Below are 20,845 nucleotides of genomic sequence, written 5' to 3' on the forward strand. Positions count from 1 at the left end.
AATATCTTCTGTTTATGGCTAAATAATATTCCACTGAAATATACCACATTCATTGTTTTTACGCATACCTGTTGATGGATGGACATTTAGGTTGTTTCTCCTTTTGGGCTATTATGAATAGTGCTGCTCTAATTCATGTGTAAGTTTTTGTATAAATGTATGTTTTGAGTTTTCTTGAGTGTATATGTAGGAGTGGAATTGCTGGGCCACATGGTAACTCTGTGTTCAACCTTTTGCGGAATTGCCAGACTGTTTTCCAGAGTGGCTGAACCATTTTACATTCCCACTGCAGTGTATGAGGGATCCAGAACCTGCTAATACTTGTTATCCAACATTTGTTATTTTCTATTTTTAACTTTAGCCCTCCTAGTGTCTGTGATGTGGTGTCTTTCAATTTTGATTTGCATTTATCTAATAAGTAATGATGTTGAACATTTCATGTTATTACTGGTCATTTCTCAAGTCTTCTTTGGGGAAGCATCTGATCAGATCTTTTGCCCCGTTAAAAAAAAATTTTTTTAATGTTTATTTTTTGAGAAGAAACAGAATGTGAGCAGGGGAGGGGCAGAGAGAGAGGGAGACACAGAATCTGAATCAGAATCTCAGAGCAGGTTCCAGGCTCTGAGCTGTCAACACAGAGCCCAATGTGGGGCTCGAACTCACGAGCTGTGAGATCATGACCCGAGCTGAAGTCAGACGCTTAACCGACTGAGCCACCCAGGCGCCTCTCTTTTGCCCCATTTTAAAAAATTGACTTATTTTTCTTGTTACTGTCCTTTGCTCTCTGACTAGGATTTTTTTTTTTGTCTTGGTCCTGGTTTTCTTGCCTCCTCCTCCTCAGGTGGAAGAAGTGAAGCGACGGCAGCACTCCCTTGCATTCAGCTCAGCGGGAGCCCAGGCTCAGACCTATCATGTCAGCTTTGAGACATTGGCTGAGTGCCAGAGATGGCAGCGACAAGCGTCCAAGGTGATAAGCTGTCAAATGTCTTGATGTGGTGATAAGAATGTAAAAGCCCAACAGAAATGTATCTTGAAGCTGAACTCACTCCAAAGAGAGTGAATTGTAATTCTTAGGTATCTTCCTTTAGGCTCCTCTAAGTTTATAATGAATGAAATAATAGAATTCCACCCAGTCCTTAACTTATTATTTATGTTTGCATAGTACAAAATGTATTCAAACATGTTTTCAGGTGCATTTTACCTTTATACCATCTCTCTGGGAAGAATTGAGACACAATAAGATTCAAATCACTTTCCCTCCACCACTGTGGTCAGGGATAGATGGAGCCATTCCCTAATTCCTAGACTAGTCCTTCTTGGTCTGAATATATTTAGTACAGCTGTGATGAACCACTTTAAATTTGAACTTATTATGGGACATGACCTGTGATCCTGTTACAAACCATTGTTCCGCTATGCTGAGGATAATTAGCTTTTCAGCATAATTTCTGCTTTTTAATCTTTAAAGATGCAGTGCTCTAAAATTATATTGCAGTTTCCAAATTTTCTTGTTCTCCCAGCTATCTTTGCAGAATTTTAGCACTTTTTTCTTTGTGGAACTAAATAGTTGCATAAAGTATTGTTTTAGTATAATGAGATGCCATAAAACATGAATAACTTTTCTAGTGATTTTGTTTGGTTTTTAGACCAATTTTCACAACCTATCTTTTATTAGCAGACTATTATAGAAATAAAAACTTGTTTTGGTTTTATTGAATTTTCTGTACTTCTATTGTAGTGGTAATGAAATCTGTTCTGAATAAACTAATCTCAGTTTTAAATAGCTGTTCCATTCTTTTGACCTTATAAGAGAAGTTAATATTTTTTGAGCACCTTTTGCATACTAAGCAGTGTGCTGTGTGCTGAATTTATTTTATCCTCACAACAGAGGAAGAAACTGCACTAGTAAGTAGCAGAGCCTGTGGGTACAAAAGGCCATGGCTTTCAATATCACACAGCCTGCCAAAGTTTTGTATAGTTATTTTGAATCATCTTAACTTCTTGCATGAAATGTTAACTTTTCCCCTTTATGATTTTTTTTTTCCTTTTACTTACAGACACTTTACAGCTTACACCATTGTGTGTTTCAAGCAGCTTAATGGTTTTAGGAAAAAGGAAAAATGAACTGGTTTTTATAAATGAGTAATTGGATCTCATTACCTTTTTTTCTTTCCCATTGTTAAAATTAGCACTTTTTTTATAAATGGCATTCCTTCCTTTGCTGGGTGAGAGACATTTGTTCTGCTGCTCTAGCTGAGATGGCTCTTCTCCTTGACCCTATTCAGGTGGTGTCCCAGCGCATCAGTACTGTCGACCTCTCGTGTTACAGCCTTGAGGAGGTTCCTGAGCATCTCTTCTACAGTCAAGATATCACCTACCTCAACTTGCGACACAACTTCATGCAGCTGGAAAGACCAGGGGGCCTTGACACTCTCTACAGGTATGTGGAGAATAGGTTTCCAGAATAACTTACTCAAACCAAATCGTGATCACTGTCTTAGTTGTACCTGAAGGTGAGCATGCTTATCATCATACACATATTTGAAAATTTTCTCTATTTTGAAAAGGAGTAGAATTTTTATTTATGCTTTATTTATGCTGTTTTCTTTTTTTTTTTAAGTTTATTTATTTTGAGCGAGAGAGAGAGAGCGTGTGCGCACAAGTGAGGAAGGGGCACGGAGAGAGAATGTCAAGCAGGCTCCACACTGTCAGTGCAGAGCCTGACACAGGGCTTGAACTTACAAGCTGTGAGATCATGACCTGAGCCAAAATCAAGAGTCAGTCGCTTAACCTACTGAGTCACCCAGGCGCCCCTATTTATGCAGTTTTCTTACTCCCCCTTTCCCTCCATAAGACAGGAGATAGATGCAAATATTCTGTTACAGAGGCCACAGTGTGCTGCCATTGAGCTAGACAATCTTGTTATATAATTCACTGATAGTGACGCCTGATCTGAAGCCAGGGTAAATTGAGAGATTGAGTGTATGGCAAGTTTTTGAATCCTAAGTATCAAACTTAAATAACTTAAAGGAAATAGGCCTAATTTCAAGAATTCCACTCCCAGTGTGGGATTTTTATCTTTGCTGTGTGCCTATTAACACTAGCTTCTAAGCCTTAGACAACTATGAAACTTCTCCCCTCTGATAAAGGAACCATTCCACTCCTTAGGGACTATGGCCCATATATTTTCCATCTTTGTTAGAATATATTCCCCATTCCCTCCCTCCACCCACGTTACCACCCTCCTCCCTTTGAAAATGGATGGAAGAGGATTGCTTGGGTGGCTCAGTTGGTTGAGTGTCTGACATCAGCTCAGGTCATGATTTCACAGTTTGTGAGTTTGAGCCCCACATCAGGCTTGCTACTCTCAGTGCAGAGCCTACTTTAGATCTTGTTTCCCCTCTCTTTCTGTCCCTCCCCCTCTTTTGCTCTCACTCTCATAAATAAATAAAACATTAAAAAAAATTTTTTTAAGTAAATATTTGGTATAACTAATTGTCTGGGCTTGTGAGCAAGGGAGAAATTGGACATTAAAGAATTCAGATTACATGGTGATTAGAAAGATAATACACATTGAAAGTACGTATTTTAGGGACACCTGAATGGCTCAGTCAATTACATATCTGACTCTTGATCTTGACTTGGGTCTTGATCTCACAGTCGTGGGTTTGGGCCCTGTGTTGGGCTCCGTGCTGGGCATGAGGCCTACTTAAAAAAAAAAAAAAAGTACATATTTTACTTAATAATAATATTTTTAAAATAATTTTTTTTTAATTTTTTTTTACGTTTATTTATTTTTGAGACAGAGAGAGAGCATGAACGGGGGAGGGTCAGAGAGAGAGGGAGACACAGAATCTGAAACAGGCTCCAGGCTCTGAGTTGTCAGCACAGAGCCCAATGCGGGGCTCGAACTCACAGACTGCGAGATCATGACCTGAGCCGAAGTCGGTCGCCCAACTGACTGAGCCACCCAGGCACCCCATTTCTAAAATAATTTTGAGAAAGCACTGTATTTTTATCTCATCTGATGTGTTTTACAAAGTTTTTTAGATTTAAGCCTATATTTAGTAATGAGATAATACTTTTAATTATATTGTTATGTAAAAACAATACAAGCTATCATTTTAAGTGAGTTTCTAGCATTTACTAGTGTTTTCTTCTGAGTTGCTGTGAAAATAGGGTTTTATCTAATTTGAGGGCTGTATTAGGAATTCTGAAGTCAAGGCACCAAGCCAAAGGAACAGTCAGTACTCAAGGTCAGGACAATTGGAAATCAAAAGTTGAAAATTTGGAAGAAGAGAGCGTTAGAGTGAGGTACCAGTGACTCAAATCTAGGAGCAGGTGATACGGATCGGTATCATGGAAAACACCACCTCAGCCTTACCTTCTTGCACTAGTATAATCATAAGTATAATATTCCTAAGTAGAATTAGCAGAGTGATTCCTTTAGATCCAGTTTATGATGATATTATCTCTAGTTAAGATGGCATAGATACTTTTATTTCTAGGAACAAAACAGAAGCATTAAAAATTACTATTTCATGTTCTATGTTAGATCCTATTACAGTAAAACTCCATTAATACATACATACTTTAAAGCTCTAAGTGGCCCATTCATTTCAAGTGATATTTGAGCCAATATAAAATTCAATATGTAAAAAGAAGTTGCTTATAATGGGATTTGATGTACATATTTGTTAGCTATTCCTGTGTGCGTTGATGAATTGTTACAAAATTTTATATATTACATGTAGAAATTTCATAAAGGAAGAGGTTTTAAGCATATCAATAGGACTTTGATATGAGATTTTCTTTAAAATTTTCTCCGTTTTTAAGGAGAAGAGAGAAGAACTCCCATTGCACTAGACCTGATTTCCCTCATTGTATGGTCCCAGTGTTAGGCATCTTAGTGTCTGTGCTGTACTCAATGTTTGGCAGGTAGTGAGTGCTCAACACATATTTGTGGAACAAATTCTGCAGTGGACATCTAAAATGATGGCTAGGGTGCCTGGGTGGCTCAGTCGGTTAAGTGTCTGAGTTTGGCTCAGGTCATGATCTCACGGTCCATGAGTTCGAGCCCTGAATCAGGCTCTGTGCTGACAGCTCAGAGCCTGGATCCTATTTCAGATTCTGTGTCTCCCTCCCTCTATGCCCCTCCCCCACTCACGCGGTCTCTCAAAAATAAATAAACATTAAAAAAATTTTTTTTTAATAGATGGCTTTTTCATTCAGCAGTATAATTTGTACCTTTGCTTTTTAGATTTTCTCAGCTGAAGGGCCTGAACTTGTCCCACAATAAACTTGGGTTGTTTCCTGTATTGTTATGTGAGATTTCTACCCTGACTGAGCTCAACCTCTCCTGTAATGGATTTCATGACCTACCAAGTCAGATTGGCAATCTGCTAAAGTAAGTATCTGACTTTTGCTAGACTCATTTTTTACTTGCAGAGTAAGGAGCTTGTCTGGCATTGGGAATGAAGGTAGTCCCATGAGCTCTTGCAGTGAAATTAATCATGTAAGTCTGAGGATTCTAGTCAGCAGCAGTTACTTGCAGCAGTAACTAGTTATTAGTCCCTCAGTTTCAATAGCAGAGGTTCTGACTATTTTTGATTATGGAGGGACCATCCATGTCAGTTATGTGTATTTCATTGAGTCTCTGTAGATAGGGTATTTTATTATTATTGGATTCATAATAAATTAGTGATGTATGTCAGAATCCATATTTCTAGTTCTTTTCATTCCAATTAAAACCTTTCATAAAGTCTTGTTTTGTTTTCTTCCTACAGTCTTCAAACCCTCTGTGTTGATGGCAACTTTCTGACAACTTTACCTGAGGAATTGGGAAATCTGCAACAGCTTTCTTCCCTGGGAATTTCCTTCAACAACTTTAGTCATATTCCTGAGGTTTATGAGAAACTCACTATGTTAGATAAAGTAGTTATGGCAGGAAATCACCTGGAAGTCCTAAACCTTGGGGTGCTGAATAGGATGAGCCATATCAAACATGTGGATTTAAGGTGAGGCCATTTTTCACCATGCCTTCTTCTGGGTGGACCTCTGATGTCCTTTTACGTTTTCTCTTTATAAAGACTTCTCTAAAACATTTTCCAAGCTGTAGTAAAGCTTCAGTTTTCACTCAGTAGCAGAGAGATTATGAGTGAGGTAGGTATACCATGTGATAGACACTTTTACATTACCTTTGACAAAGGTGGTTCTGAGTTACCCTCCCAGCAACATTTTGTAAGAATTCCCATTTCTACACATCCTTGTCAATGTTGGATCTTAGCAGTCTTTTTCTTTATTGTCAGTGTAGTAGGAGAAAATAATACTTCATTGTTTTAATCAGTATTTATTTACTTATGAGTGAGGTTGAGCATCTTTAACAAAAAAATTTTTTTAATGTTTGTTTATTGTTGAGAGAGAGACAGAATGTAAGTGGGGGAGGGGCAGAGAGAGAGGGAGACACAGGATCAGAAGCATGTTCCAGGCTCTGAGCTGTCAGCACAGAGCCCAACACAAATGGGCCTTGAACTCATGAACCATGAGATCATGTCCTGAGCTGAAGTTGGATGCTTAACCGACTGAGCCACCCAGATGTCCCCGAGCATCGTTTTAATATGCTTATTGGTAATTTGTATTTTTCTTAAACTTGACCATTTTTTATTGAATCATTGGATTTCTTCTTGATACCCATTATATTAGATTTTAAATGTTAATGGTTTTCCTATGAATTTTTTATGAGTTTTATTTTCTAGTTATATTTTCCTAAAGAAAGCTGATAAAAGACACATACACATAAAAGACACACATACACATAGTGTAAATGTCTGTCATTTACACTAAGCCATTGATGTCCCTTGTAAAGAAATAGTGACAGAGGGGCGTCTGGGTGGCTCAGTCGGTTGAGCATCCGACTTTGGTTCAGGTCATGATCTTACGGTTCATGGGTTCGAGCCCTGCGTCCAGCTTTGTGCTGACAGCTTGGAGCCTGGAGCCTGCTTCGGATTCTGTGTCTCCCTCTCTTTCTGCCCCTCCCCCACTCATGTCTGTGTCTTTCTCTCAATAAATAAACATTAAAAAAAAATAGTTAACAGAAAAGTGTATTGAAATACAAGAAAATGAGAACATGGCTATGTGCACTAAATCCTATACTTGGGTAGAAGAGAACCAAGAAGCCATTTTCTATAATTTGCCCTTGAACTACTCCATATAGATACAGATTATTTTCCTCTCTATTAATTAATGAAATGTGAATCTTAGCATAAGAGAGAGTAGGCAGAGCAACGGGAGAAAGTATGGCTGCTTCCTCTTGCTCTCTACATGGTGCACTACGACTGCTTTGCTGCTCATTAACCCAGAAGATTATGTTCATCTTATTGTTCATTTGGTGTGCTTCTTCGTGCCTACTTAACTTTATTATGTCTTTGGATGTAAGTTTTTAAGTAATTGTTTGTAGGCATGATCCCTCTTCCCTCTCTATTTAATTTGTATATGTATTTGCAAGTCTGGATTGCCTAACTTAGTTCATAAAGAAAGAACTCAAGGTACAGCTCTTCAGGGTTATTAATACCTTGCAAGCCAAAGCAAGTAGTGAAATGTTTTAGTTGTTTAGAAAAGAAAGAAAGAGATCATACCTCTTTTCTTTTGATAAGCACATTTAGTAGAATTTATTTCTAATGATTTCCTTATTTCTCTATTAAGGATGAACCATTTGAAAACTGTAGTTACTGAAAATCTGGAGGGAAATAAATACATCACCCACATGGATTTGCGGGACAATCAACTGGCTGACTTAGATCTCAACTCCTTATGTAGCTTGGAGCAGCTGCATTGTGAGCGGAACCAACTGAGAGAGCTGACACTCAGTGGCTTCTCCCTTCGAACTCTGTACGCCAGTTCGAACAGTGAGTTCTCCATCCAGCCTCCTATTTTTTTCTCTTGTAGCTCGCAGTCAAGAGCTTTCTAAGAACAGTGGCATCTGTGATGTTCCTCAGCCAGTCTGCAAAGTGTGGTTTGAGGTTCATGGAGACCAGCTTTGTCTTTTAAGTTTGTTTATAAGTTGGCTGAGATAAGCATGAAAAGGCATTGCAGACTACTTTGAGATTCCCTAAGTGAGTATAATCAGAGGCATTTTGCAAAATAACAAGGTAGGAGGGTGGGCAAGCATGTTCAAAACAGAATATCAGGAATAGCCTAAAACAAAGGTTGGCAAACTACAGCCCAAGGGCTAAATCTGGCCCAGCACCTGTTTTTATATGGCCCATGGGGAATGAGTTTTCACATTTTTTAAGTAAATTTAAAAAAAAATCAAAAGAAGAATAATTTCGACTTGGGAAAGTTATATGAAATTCAAATATCAGTGATACATCAATAAATAAAATTTGATTGGAAGATACCCACATTCATTTGTTTACATATCACTGCATAGTTGAGTAGTTGTAAGAGACATGGTATGGCCTGCAAAGGCTAAAGCATTTATTAAATATTTAGCCCTTTACAGAAAAAGTTTGCTCATCTCTAGTCCAAAACTTTGTACTGCCTCAGTTCTAGAATGAGAAGCCCCTTATTTCAATAGTGATTTGCTCCAGGAATATTGTTCATTGTAAAAGACCTTGTATTTGTCGTATTATTTTTATGGAAAGTTCTTTTTTTTTTTTAAGTTTACTTATTTATTTTGAGAGCAAGAGAGCACACACGATGCGGGGAGGGACAGAGAGAGGGAGAAAGGGAATCCTAAACAGGCTCCACGCTGACAGCACAAAGCATGACATGGGGCTCGAACTCATGAGCTGTCAATTAATGACCTGAGCCTCAATGAAGAGTCAGATGCTTAACAAACTGAGCCACCCAGGTGCCCCAGAGTTCTTTACCAAGGAAATTATAATTAGCATTTCCTGTGTTTCAGGAAGGATGGGAAAAGATGTTCAGTATCACTAAGTGCCAGAGAAATGCAAATTTTGATAATTCCATTTTATGCTCATCAAATTAAAAATTCCCACTAAGCGCTATTGAAGATATGGAGAAGCAGCAGCTCTCCTACACTGCCAGTGAGAGGGTCATTTGCTAAAGCCATTTTGCAAAGCACTATAACAGTGTTCAGAGAAGTCAAAGATACATGTAGTGCATATTCTGCCAGGTGCTCTGCTTGGAATATCTCCCAGAGACACCCACATGTGCCCAGGAGATGTGTACTGGAGTGTTTCTCATGGCGTTGTTTGTTACGGTGGGGAAAAAAAAAAAAAAATATGACTCTTGATAGGAAAATGTATACACTAAACAGTGACATGTTTATACAATAGAATACTGCACAGCAATGGAAATGAATGTCCTAAAGCTTTGTGTATTAATATGGATAAATCTTAAGAAACATTGTTTTAGCAAAAAAAAAAAATGCATAAGTATATGTACACCGAGATAGTTGTATCAAATTTCAGACACACAGAAAAGTTGTTTCCTTAGCTCTGTGTTTACCAGAGAATATAAAAGATCCATGGGAATGATAAAATATTCAGGATGATGTTTACCTCTTGGTATGTGCAGTGTTTTAATTCTTGAAAAAGTCTGAAGCTTATAGACAGAATTTGAAGATTTGTTAAAAGTTGGATGATGGGTGAAAGAGTGTTCATTATTATATTCTTTTTTCTGTATCTCTAAAATACATTATTAAAATAAAAGATAGTTATAGACTTCTCTTTTCATTGCCTTTTATCATGTTAGAGAAATTTCAACTTGTAGCGTAGATTAATTGCTTGGGTCAAAACAGTGTCAAAGCTGATGAGTATCGACTTGTGCAAGTTCTAGATATTCTTGTGAGATGGTAGTCGGTCTTTTGTTGTGGAAATGTTTACTATTAGCCCTATTCTGTGTTCTAAATGTATCTAGAGAATGAATGAGTGGCCCTGCTAGAAAAGACCTCATAGACATAAATGCTGTCTTCGGTAACTGGGATTCTGTCACAGAGCTGTACCAAACGGGGCTTGTTTGAAGTTAGCTGCTCTGTTTACAGAAAGAATCCTTAAGTTCTTAACCTGGAAAAATTCACACCAACACTTGCAGTTCTGATGTCCCAAAAGTAAAGAACTCAGCTTCACAAAAGAATTATCCAAGTGATCAGTTAGTATAGGAAAAGGCACTTGACCCCACTGATCATCGGCGATGTGCACATTGAAACCCCGGTGTGACACCACTACACACCTATCAGAATGACTAGAATAGTCCTTGAAAATCACTGAAAATACTAGTTGTAGATTGGTCAACCACTCTGGAAAACTGTGTGGAATTATCTACTAAAGCTGAACGTGTACTCAGTGACCCCAAAGTGGAAGAGACTTAAATGCCCACCAGCTCTAAAATGGGTACATAAATTGTGGTATAATTACATAAAGAATTTTATATGGCCATGAGAATGTATGAACTACAGCCCTAGGCAGTAATAGGAACAAATGTCACAGGCACAATGTGGAGTAAATAAAGCCAGAGAAAGCATTATGCAGACTGTGCATGTGTATTTAAAATGTGGATAGGCAAAAGCCATCTGTGGTATTGGGAGTTGGGGGTAGGGAGGGAGGTTGCCCTGGTGGGCAGTGACCAAAACAGGGAAACGGGAGTGAATTTCAGGGCAGCGGGTAATATGCTGTTTCTTGATCTGGGTACTGGTTACCCTATTGTGTTCTGTTTGTAAAAATCAATTGATCTATACACTTAAGCTTGTTGTACTTTTCTGTATGTATGTTTTTTACTTTAATTAAAAGATACTGGCCCTAAAAATCCAATTATTAAAATTTTTTTTTTAAGTTAGAAAGCTAAGTAGTCACAGCTAACATTTAGCAACTTCCTCTGCTGTCTGAGTCCAGACCAGTACACAAGATCCTTTAATCAGTTGTTTCATTTGGTTTTCAAATCAGGTAAAGTTAGTCAGTGTCAGTTACCCAGCTTTTTGTCTTTAGTTCATCTCAGGAGATGACATCAGTTTTTTCTCTGGTGATTTCACTAAACCACTTTGCTGTTGTTTACTCTCTCAGTTACTTTCTTCTTTGGAGAGTATCACTAACACCTGTTTGTTTTTTGATTAGGGCTGACAGCAGTGAATGTCTATCCAGTACCCAGTCAACTCACTTCTCTAGAACTTTCCCGGTGAGTGTGTCTCATGAGAGTGGTGCTTGTTTGATTCTTAATATTTAAGAGATGGATGTGGATACTTTGGTGGTTTCGAGGTGTAAGACATCTAAATACATGAAAATACTTGGATAGCCTGGAGAAGGGAGAAAGAATGAGTGGAGAAATACTTTTAATGGCTGTACCATCTATTTAAAGGGAAAGTCCTCTTGAAACAGAAAGATGCCTGTGAAATATTCTTAAAAAGTCTGCAGATTTAGAATGAGATGCAAACAAAGGAAACCTTTTATCCCCTTCATGGCAGTGATTTCCTTTTTGCTGTCTGGAATCAGAGAACTCGTCTTGGTTTTTAGTAACTTATGTTTACAATTTTATTCTCTTTTTTGATATTCTTATGACCCATGTTGGTCTTATGTTCAGAGAGATATTAATTATATTCAGGATCTTATTACTTCCATTTGTGGACAAGAACAGATATAACTGAGGTTTTGCTTTCTTTCCTTCATTTTTAACACTGTTCATTCAGGAATCAGTGGCTGAGTTTTAGGGCCTAGTGGAGAGTGTGACAGTCAAGCCAGCAGTGACAGGGCAGCATCGTAAGTGTGTGATTATAGATGACAGAGCAGGTAGAAGGGGCAGTGGACGGGGCCCAATACATATGGCCAGGATTGTTGTAAAGATTAAATGAGGTAATAAATGCAAAATGTTACCATGGTGCCTGGCATAAAATAGTCTTTCGGGGGAATATTAGCTGCTATATAACCAGGTTTCTTTTTGTTGTTTTTTTTATTATCATTATTATTAAGCTGTTGTTTTAGATACCCTCCCATCCATTTCTTTCTTTCATACCTTTACAGCAAAACCCCAGCATGGATCAACACTAAGATTTACCTTCTCCTCTGAGTTTCATCATTACCAAAGAAAATCATATGGACACCACTGTAAATTCACAGTTTCCAACCTCATCAGTGCCCTGGGCATTGGCTCCACATTGTCCAACTTCCCTCACCCTCACCTGCACTAGCCCCAACTCCTTCACTCTAGAGCTTAGCTTCCCACTTGATCGAGAAAGTAGACCGTCTTGGGTGATCTCCCTGAGCGTCCTATCACCTTTCTTAAATTCATGTAATTCATATCCATTCTCAGTTTCTTCCTCTATTCAAGGCCAGTCCATCCTCTGGGCCTGGGATGGCGTCCGCTCTGCTGCTCTGGACCTTGCTCTGTAGTCACCACTTCCTCACCTCTTGTGTGTGTTCACTGTCTTTTTTTTCTCAGTCTGTACACACACTCATTCTCCTCTGTCTTAACAGAGTCTGCTCTATCTTGCAGCCCTTCTAGATGCTATCTATTTCTTCTCATCTCCTTTTTGTCCAAATTTCTCAGTAAGTATTTTCATTTGTTGGCTGGGTTTCCTTGGTTCTCATTTGTTTATCCCACCACAGCTTGCTTTGGACCTTCTCCTATGGAACTTTCCTATATTGACACTGTTAATCTTGCTCTTTTCTTCAAATATCCTTCCTCAGTTGGCTCACATGATCTCATTTTTTTCATGCCACTTCGACCAGTCCTGTCCCTTGCGTACTTTTCTTCCTCAGCTAGCCTTTTACAGGTCATTTATTCCAGGTCTGTCCTCACTTCCTGCTTTCTTATTTGACGGTCTCATCTATTCCAGTGATTTCGGCTACACTTCGGTATCAGCGTCACCTGGATTGCCAGCCCACACCTCTTCTTCCAGCCTCAGACCCATGTATCCAGTTTTACATTAGACATTTTTTTTTATTTAATTTTTTTTTTTTTAACGTTTATTTATTTTTGAGACAGAGAGAGAGCATGAACGGGGGAGGGACAGAGAGAGAGGGAGACACAGAATCGGAAGCAGGCTCCAGGCTCTGAGCCATCAGCCCAGAGCCCGACGCGGGGCTCGAACTCGCGGACCGCGAGATCGTGACCTGAGCCGAAGTCGGACGCTTAACCGACTGAGCCACCCAGGCGCCCCACATTAGACATTTTTGACCTACCTGTCTCCAACTACCTCAAATATGTGCAAAATGAAACTCTGTATCCACTCCTCCAGCCCTGCCTTAGCTTGTCTTGTGTCTGTTTCAGCTTTTGGCATTATTGTAAGATAGTCCTTTCAGATGGACACCACTCGAGACTCACATATCCAGCCTCATTTGGAGCCTACCACTCCTTTCTCTGGATATGATTTTCTCCCTGGCAGTCTAGATGAGAAGCCTGAAAGTCATTTTTTATTCTTCCCTCTGCTCTACTCCCTTGTCTAATTCATCTCCAAGTTGTTTTGATTTTTGTCTCCTAAGTATTTTTGGAATCCCTCCCCTCCCTTCCGTATGTATCACCACCCAGTTAGGCCCATGTCATTTCTTGTCTGGAATTCTGTAACGGCTTCCTGATTGTTCTTCCTTTTACTGATATAAGCACCTCATTCAGACCTCTGTGTATACACAGAGTATAAACTCTTTAAAGTACAGCACTGGGGTGCCTGGGTGGCTCAGTCAGTTAAGCTTCTGACTCTTGATTTTGGCTCAGGTCATGATCTCACAGTTCGTGGGTTTGAGCCCCGTGTTGGGCTCTGCGCTGACAGCATGGAGCCTGCTTGGGATCCTCTCTCTCCCCCTTTCTCTCTCCCCTTCCCCACTCATGTGTACATGCTCTCTCTCTCTCTCTCAAAATAAATAAATAAAGTACAAGACTGTGTTCCCCACTGCTTACAAACCCTTCAGTGATTCCCCTGTACCTGCAGGATAAAGTCACAAACTTCTAGACATGATTTAGGTCTTTTCGGCTTTGTTTCTTACCATTTGGCTCTGTATTTGCTGCTCTGGGATCACCAGACTGCTTATTATTCCCCACATACGTCATGCCATTTCCTTTCTTGTTTCTGCTCTAGTTCATGTTGTCACCTCTTGCTTGGTTTGTCCTCCTCATCTCGGGTCACCTCTTGCTTGGTTTGTCCTCCTCATCTCGGGTCATTGTACAACATTCTTCAAATTCCAACCCAGATGTCATATTTCTTGGGGAGTTTGCCCTGATCCATGTCAAGCAAAGTGCTCCCTTCACTTAGCCGTCATAACAGTATCTGAGTTTCTCCTACAGTGCCAACTTCTTTCTGCCTTGAGTTGATCTATCAATCAGCAGGTACTTTGAGCCTTAGCGAAGCTAAGTAGCATCTGAAAATGGAATTCCTTTTACTGAGTATCTGCCCGGTGCTCTACTAAATGCTTGAGTTCAAATTCTAAATGATTTGCAGCCTTCCCCCATCACTTGTCTTTTGTCCCTACTTCCTTACTTCTATTCATTTGGTTCATTTTCTCCAGAATTTCTTTCTCTTCTCCTTCATTCATTCATTACCTGTGGAAATCCTTCTCATCTTGAAAGTTTGTTTAAAATGCCACTCCTTTCATTGCCTTTCCTCATCTCTCTTTCATCTCACTACTTGTGTGCTTTCCTACTGCTCATAGCCTTTGTGTCTTCTTTGAGGAGGTAAAATAATTGATCCAATATAATGCATGTTTCTGTCTTTGTCTGTCTTTCTGTCAACAGCATTCATTGAGCACTTAGTATCATATTCCAGGTAATGCACTAGGAATGCCTTGGGGCCCGTGCTCCTGCCCGCAAGGAGCTCAAGGGCTGGTTAACAGATACATTACAGACTAGTGAAAAGAGTTCCACACATCATCAGCAGCAATGCCTTTAATTATTTTCTGTAGAAACCTGTTGGAGTGTGTCCCTGATTGGGCCTGTGAAGCAAAGAAGATGGAGATACTAGATGTGAGCTGTAATCTTCTGACGGAGGTTCCCATGAGGTATGTGTGTGTTAACATATGTATGCATTAATATATATATGTCCGTATGTATGTGTAATTATTTTCCTAGATTTGTGTTGCCTTTCAAAGGTACTTTCATCTGTTTGTTCGGTAGGTATTGAGTACCTGTCTAGTGCAGGGCAGTGTGAATTGCTGTAAGGCTAATACATTTTAGCCTTACATATTACTTACATAATAGTAATGGCTAATGCACAGTCTTGGCCTGCACGGAACTTGGTAAGTGGATAGTTGGGGTAAACTTGTGCACAGATAACTGTGATAAAATGTAACAAGGGCTACTGGCATAGATCAGCGATCTGATTGTGCTAATAGATCATTTGTATTGGATAAGTTTTATGAACTGAGTAATGTTCTAAGAACTTCACATTTATTATTTAATCCTTTAACCACCTTATTAGATAGACGCTGTTATTCTCATCTTACAGATGAGAAAACGAAGGCTTTTTGTGGTTAGGTAACTTGTCCAAGGCCACACTTAACTAGGAAATGATGGGAGCCGACATTTGAATGTAGTCGTTCTTATTCCAAAGTCTTCACTCTTCGTCATTACACTGTATAAATGTAATGCATTGAGGAGGGCACCTTTTGGGATGAGCACTGGGTGTTGTATGGAAACCAATTTGACAATAAATTTCATATTTAAAAAAATAAATAAAATAAAATGCTTTAGAAATTAACAACTTTGAACAGTTAGAGAATGCTTCATGAGAGAATTGCGTATTTGAGTTGACCTTTACAAGATGGTGAGATTTCTGTATGTGGAGGGGGAGAGAGGGAAATGCTGGGGCTGAGGGGATGATATATTCAATAGCACTGAGATGTAAAATGTGTGCTTATCACCTAGTGGAGTCTTTAAAGTAAACTGGAGGCTTACAGCGTGGTAGGTGTGAATGCAGCCTTTGGAATCAGACCTTCGTTCAAGTCCTGATGTTCATGTAAATGGACCCATGCAGTTCATATCCATGAATTAATAGTTGAAGTGGCCTAGCATGTTTTAAGTGATAGTAGTAGTTTTTGTTATAATAAATTTTGTTGATTATAATCAGTTACAGTTGATCCTTGAACAATGGGGTGTCCTGACCCCGGCACAGTTGAAAATCCATGTGTAACTTTTGACTTCTCCCAGAACTTAACTACTAAGAGCCTACTGTATACTGGAAACTTTACTGATAACATAACATCATATTTTGTGTGTTGTATGTATTAGATACTATATTCTTAAAATGAGAAAAGAAAAATCTCATTAAGAAAATCCTAAGGAGGGGGCACCTGGGTGGTTTAGTCAGTTGTGCGTCTGACTTTGGCTCAGGTCATGATCTCACGGCTTGTGAGTTCGAGTCCCGCGTTGGGCTCTATGCTGACACCTCAGAGCCTGGAGCCTGCTTTGGATTCTGTGTCTCCCTCTCTTCTACCCCTCCCCCACTCGTGCGGTGTCTCTCTCTCCCCTTCAAAAGTAAACATTGAAAAAAATGGAAAAAAAGAAAGGAAAATCCTAAGGAATAGCAGGTATACTGTTCTGCATACACACACACACACCACACACGCGCGCGCGCGCGCACGCGTGTGTGTAAAACCTGCATGTAAATGGACCCATGCAGTTCATATCCATGTTGTTCAAGGATAAACTGTGTATTAATAAACTGAATTTTTGGTGCTGTCTAAACTTAAAATGTAAGTCAATTTATTCTAGAGATTGCTTTTTTTGTTTAGGTCTGTTCTGTGCTGGTTGCTTTCATTAAGTCACCTTTTCCCAGAATGGCCTTAATGACTTCCTGGTGGGAGGTGGGTAAGCATATGGTCATGGACACTTTGTTGGCTCAAGTGCCTACTGGTGATTAAACTGTCTAGAAAAATATGTTTCTATTAGTTTACTGATTTCAGTGAAATAGCCAAGGGCAGACTCAGAAAAAATGATTTAAGTGAGTTTTTTATTTGTTTCTTTGTACTGTTCCCCTTAGAATTCTTAGTAGCTTGAGTCTTAGAAAACTGATGCTGGGGCACAACCAGGTACAGAGCCTGCCAGCCCTGGTGGACCACATCCCTCTTGAGGTGCTGGATATTCAGCATAACTTACTCACCAGGCTGCCAGATACTCTCTTCTCCAAGGCCTTAAAGTAAGTACTATAAGGTTTATTTAGAAGAGCAGAATCGTTGACTCAACAAACTGCATTGACTGTCATTGGAGTGACCTTTGGAACTATATTTACAGTGTTTATCTCACAGTCTAACTGTAGGTAGAGATTTATTTATTTGTAATTTATAAGAACTAAAATATGACACTGTTGTATGACGTAGTAATCTTCAACTCAAAGGTTGAAATAACCATCAAATACTTAAGTTTTAGTGTTGTAAACAATTTCAAACAGGTTGGGAAATTTCAAACAGATTTTCATTTCAGAAAATGAATACATTTATGACCTCTTAAAGAAAAATCACAGTACTCTGATAGAGCTTTCTTGGGAAGTGTTCAGCTTTTGCATTGGGATAAAAGGACATATCACTGAAATTAATTTAGGTTTTGCTTCTTGCTTTATCGACCTATCCTCAAGTTACATTCTTTATGTGCACTGCTTTTTTACTACCTACTTTGAAAATTGTGCATTTAAAGGTAAAATTGTTCCAAAAGGTATTATTTGCTTTCTCATTATAAGTTAACAGATAGTATGTCTTCCAATTACTTCCTGTAATCAGGTTTATCTGTCTAATACATATGTCACCATTAAGGGAAAACTAGTTTTAATTATAGTCTTCTGCAGTAGGGAGAAAGCAATATTGTCTTCAGTTTGGAAGTGGAGAAAATGGAGATGAGCAGTAGTGCTTTAAATAAGGCTACAGGGTATATACAAAAAGCATTTAGCTCACAAGTGTCTGGCTTGTTCTTTGGCAAATTATACATCTCTCTTTTTTTTTTTTTTTCATTTTTTAAAGGTTTATTATTTATTTATTTTTAATTTATCATCAAGTTAGCTAACATACAGTGTAGTCTTGGCTTCAGGAGTAGGTTCCCATGATATATCACTTACATACAACACCCAGTGCTCATCCCAACAAGTCCCATCCTCAATGCCCATCACCCATTTTCCCCAACCCTCTGTCTGCATCAACCCTTAGTTTATTCTCTGTATTTAAGAGTCTCCCTCTCTGTAACTTATTTTTCCTTCCCTTCCCCTATGGTCTGTCTTCTGTTAAGTTTCTTGAGTTTCACATATGAGTGAAATCATATGGTAACTATCTTTCTCTGACTGACTTACTTCACTTAGCATAATACTCTCCAGTTCCATCCCTGTTGTTGCAAATGACAAGATATCATTCCTTTTCATTGCCGAACAGTATTCCATTGTACATATATACCACATCTTCTTTATCCATTCATCAGTTGATGGACATTTGGTCTCTTTACATAATTTGGCTATTGTTGATAGCACTGCTATAAACATTGGGGCACATGTGCCCCAATGAATCAGCACTCCTGTATCCTTTGGAAAAATTCTTAGCAGTGCTATTACTGGGTCATAGGATAGATCTATTTTTAATTTTTTGAGGAACATCCACACTGTTTTACAAAGTGGCTGCACCAGTTTGCATTCCCACCAACAGTGCAAGGGGGTTCCTCTTTCTCTGCATCCTTGCCAACATCTGTTGTTGCTTCAGTTGTTAATTTTAGCCATTTTGACCAGTGTGAGGTAGTATCTCAATGTAGTTTGGATTTATAGCTTATACATCTGTTAATGTATAATATACTTGGTTGGATTTTCCTAAAAGTAAAAATCTTTGGAAATTCTAGAAGATATTTGAGGGCAGTTTTCTTTATGGAATGTTTATATGGGATCTTAATGCAGTAAAATTTAACTTGTTAATTAACAGGTATTTGTTAGTAATGCATAACATTGCATTTAGCCTTTTTTTTTTTTTTTTAATATTTATTTTTTTGGGGGAGAGTGTGAGGGAGAGGCAGAGGGAGGGAGACCGAGGATCTGAAGCAGGCTCCATGCTGCCACGCTCACAGCAGCGAGCCTGCTGTGTTCAAACCCCACAAACCACAAGTTCATGACCTGAGGTGAAGTCGGGCGCTCAACTGACTGAGTCACCCAGGTACACCTCCACTGCATTTAGTTCTAATGACAGTTTGAATAAAATGAGTTTACAACCTTAGGATTTGTAGTAAGGAAGTTACTGAGTAGCTGTAGCAAACCTTTGATGACATTTATTTAATACTGACTGCACAGAGCACTTTTGGGACCTACAAAGACACACATACAAACAGTACCCTCAACACCTAAAGAGCTAATTAGGGATATGGATCACATAATATGAAGAAGGCTTAAGAACACACAACAAGGTTAATAATATTAGCTACCTTTTATTTGAGCATGTTCTATAAATATGAAATGCCACGCTAGGCAAATTTTAAACATCATACCTTGTTTTACCTATGAGATTGGCAGAGATTAAAGTGAATTATACTCAGTGTTAACAAAGGATTGAGCAAACAGACATTCTTAAATCCTTCTTGTGGGAGGTATAATTTGGTATAGCCTTTCTGTGGTTTAGTTTGATAGTATGTGTATACAAATCTTAAAGATACATGTATCTTTTGACCCTACAAATTCTGCTTCTGATAATATAGTCTAAAGAAACAATTAGAAAAGGACACAGAGTTGCTCATTATGATGTCTGTAATAGCAAACAGTTGTGAACAGCCTACATGCCCATTATAGGAGACTAAAAAGGGGATTGGCTAAATAAATATGGTCTGTTAAAATCAAAAACTTTTCTGAAGGATGTCTTCATAGTTGAGATATTCATGAACATGACATTCAACAACACCTTTTTCATAACAACAGACAGTAAAAGATGAAGCTAGGTTAGAATCAGGCCACCCAGAAGCCCAGGAAGCACAACCAAGCCTGAATTCTTTTCTCTCTGCTTGGCTTGCAGGAGTTGAATAAAAGGAACTTTGGCTGGGTAGGTAAAATCAATTAGAGAAAACCCTGGAGAAAATTACTTGTGTTACAGGTTGGGGAGCATGAAACGACAGCATTCCATACCGAGATGGTGTGACGGTAACAAATAACCATAAAGTAAATGATGATTTGTGTGTGTTCCATCAGTCTCAGATACTTGAATGCATCTGCAAACAGTTTGGAATCTTTGCCATCTGCTGGCGCTGGAGAGGAGAGTCTGAGTGCTCTGCAGCTGCTTTATCTGACGAACAACCTCCTGACAGACCAGTGTGTGCCCGTTCTGGTGGGGCATCCACACCTGCGAATCTTGCATCTTGCAAACAACCAGCTACAGACCTTTCCTGCAAGGTAAGCAGATGCAGACTTCAGTCATTTCAGACACATGGTGTGAAATCTGCATTTGCCAGTCTACGTTACAGCTATCTTACTGGGTACTCGTGCTTTATGTTGTGCAACTTACTAGTGCTATGATTCTACTAGTTGAATGGAAAAATCTGTACCCACTTGTTAAGTATCCATAACCAGAAGTCGTGGCTGAAATCCATTTAATTTTTTGTTGTAATTACTTAATAATAGTCTGAGAATTTTCAGCCTAGACAAGTGCAAGCTTATGAAATACATTCTGAAAACAAGTTTTTTCTTTTTTTGTCAAAACTGTTTTATAATATACTGTTCAGTCCATAATTTATTTGTTTTATACATATCTTGAATGCTTTCTGTATCTCAACTACAGCATAAGTACTGGGGAAACAGTGGTGATTAGGTTACAGTCTCTGTCTTCAAGTAACTTACAGTCAAATTAGGGAAATAGACAATAGGTAATTGCAACGCAGTTTAATAAATGCAGGATTTGGGGGTACCTGGCTGGCTCAGTCGGTAGAGCGTGTTACTCTTGATCTTGGGGTTGTGGGTTCAAGCCCC

General features: G+C 38.9%; 1 protein-coding gene across 4 annotated transcripts in view; it reads left to right on the forward strand.

The window, feature by feature from the left end:
- The window catches only part of PHLPP2 (PH domain and leucine rich repeat protein phosphatase 2), a 75,428-nt gene that overhangs the window by 37,565 nt on the left and 17,018 nt on the right, over positions 1–20,845 (forward strand). For 3 of the 4 annotated variants that reach the window (XM_060650240.2, XM_060650242.2, XM_060650243.2), the window contains 9 exons: positions 842–967; positions 2,286–2,440; positions 5,261–5,407; positions 5,787–6,017; positions 7,702–7,904; positions 11,073–11,133; positions 14,844–14,939; positions 16,919–17,074; positions 20,072–20,272. In XM_060650240.2, coding sequence (XP_060506223.1) covers positions 842–967; positions 2,286–2,440; positions 5,261–5,407; positions 5,787–6,017; positions 7,702–7,904; positions 11,073–11,133; positions 14,844–14,939; positions 16,919–17,074; positions 20,072–20,272 — 1,376 coding nt within the window. The remainder of the gene's footprint in view (positions 1–841; positions 968–2,285; positions 2,441–5,260; positions 5,408–5,786; positions 6,018–7,701; positions 7,905–11,072; positions 11,134–14,843; positions 14,940–16,918; positions 17,075–20,071; positions 20,273–20,845) is intronic. The other variant, XM_060650241.2, reaches the window with a different exon arrangement.

This window comes from Panthera onca, chromosome E2, assembly GCF_046562875.1.
Source record: "Panthera onca isolate mPanOnc1 chromosome E2, mPanOnc1 haplotype 2, whole genome shotgun sequence".
Lineage (NCBI taxonomy): Eukaryota > Metazoa > Chordata > Mammalia > Carnivora > Felidae > Panthera > Panthera onca.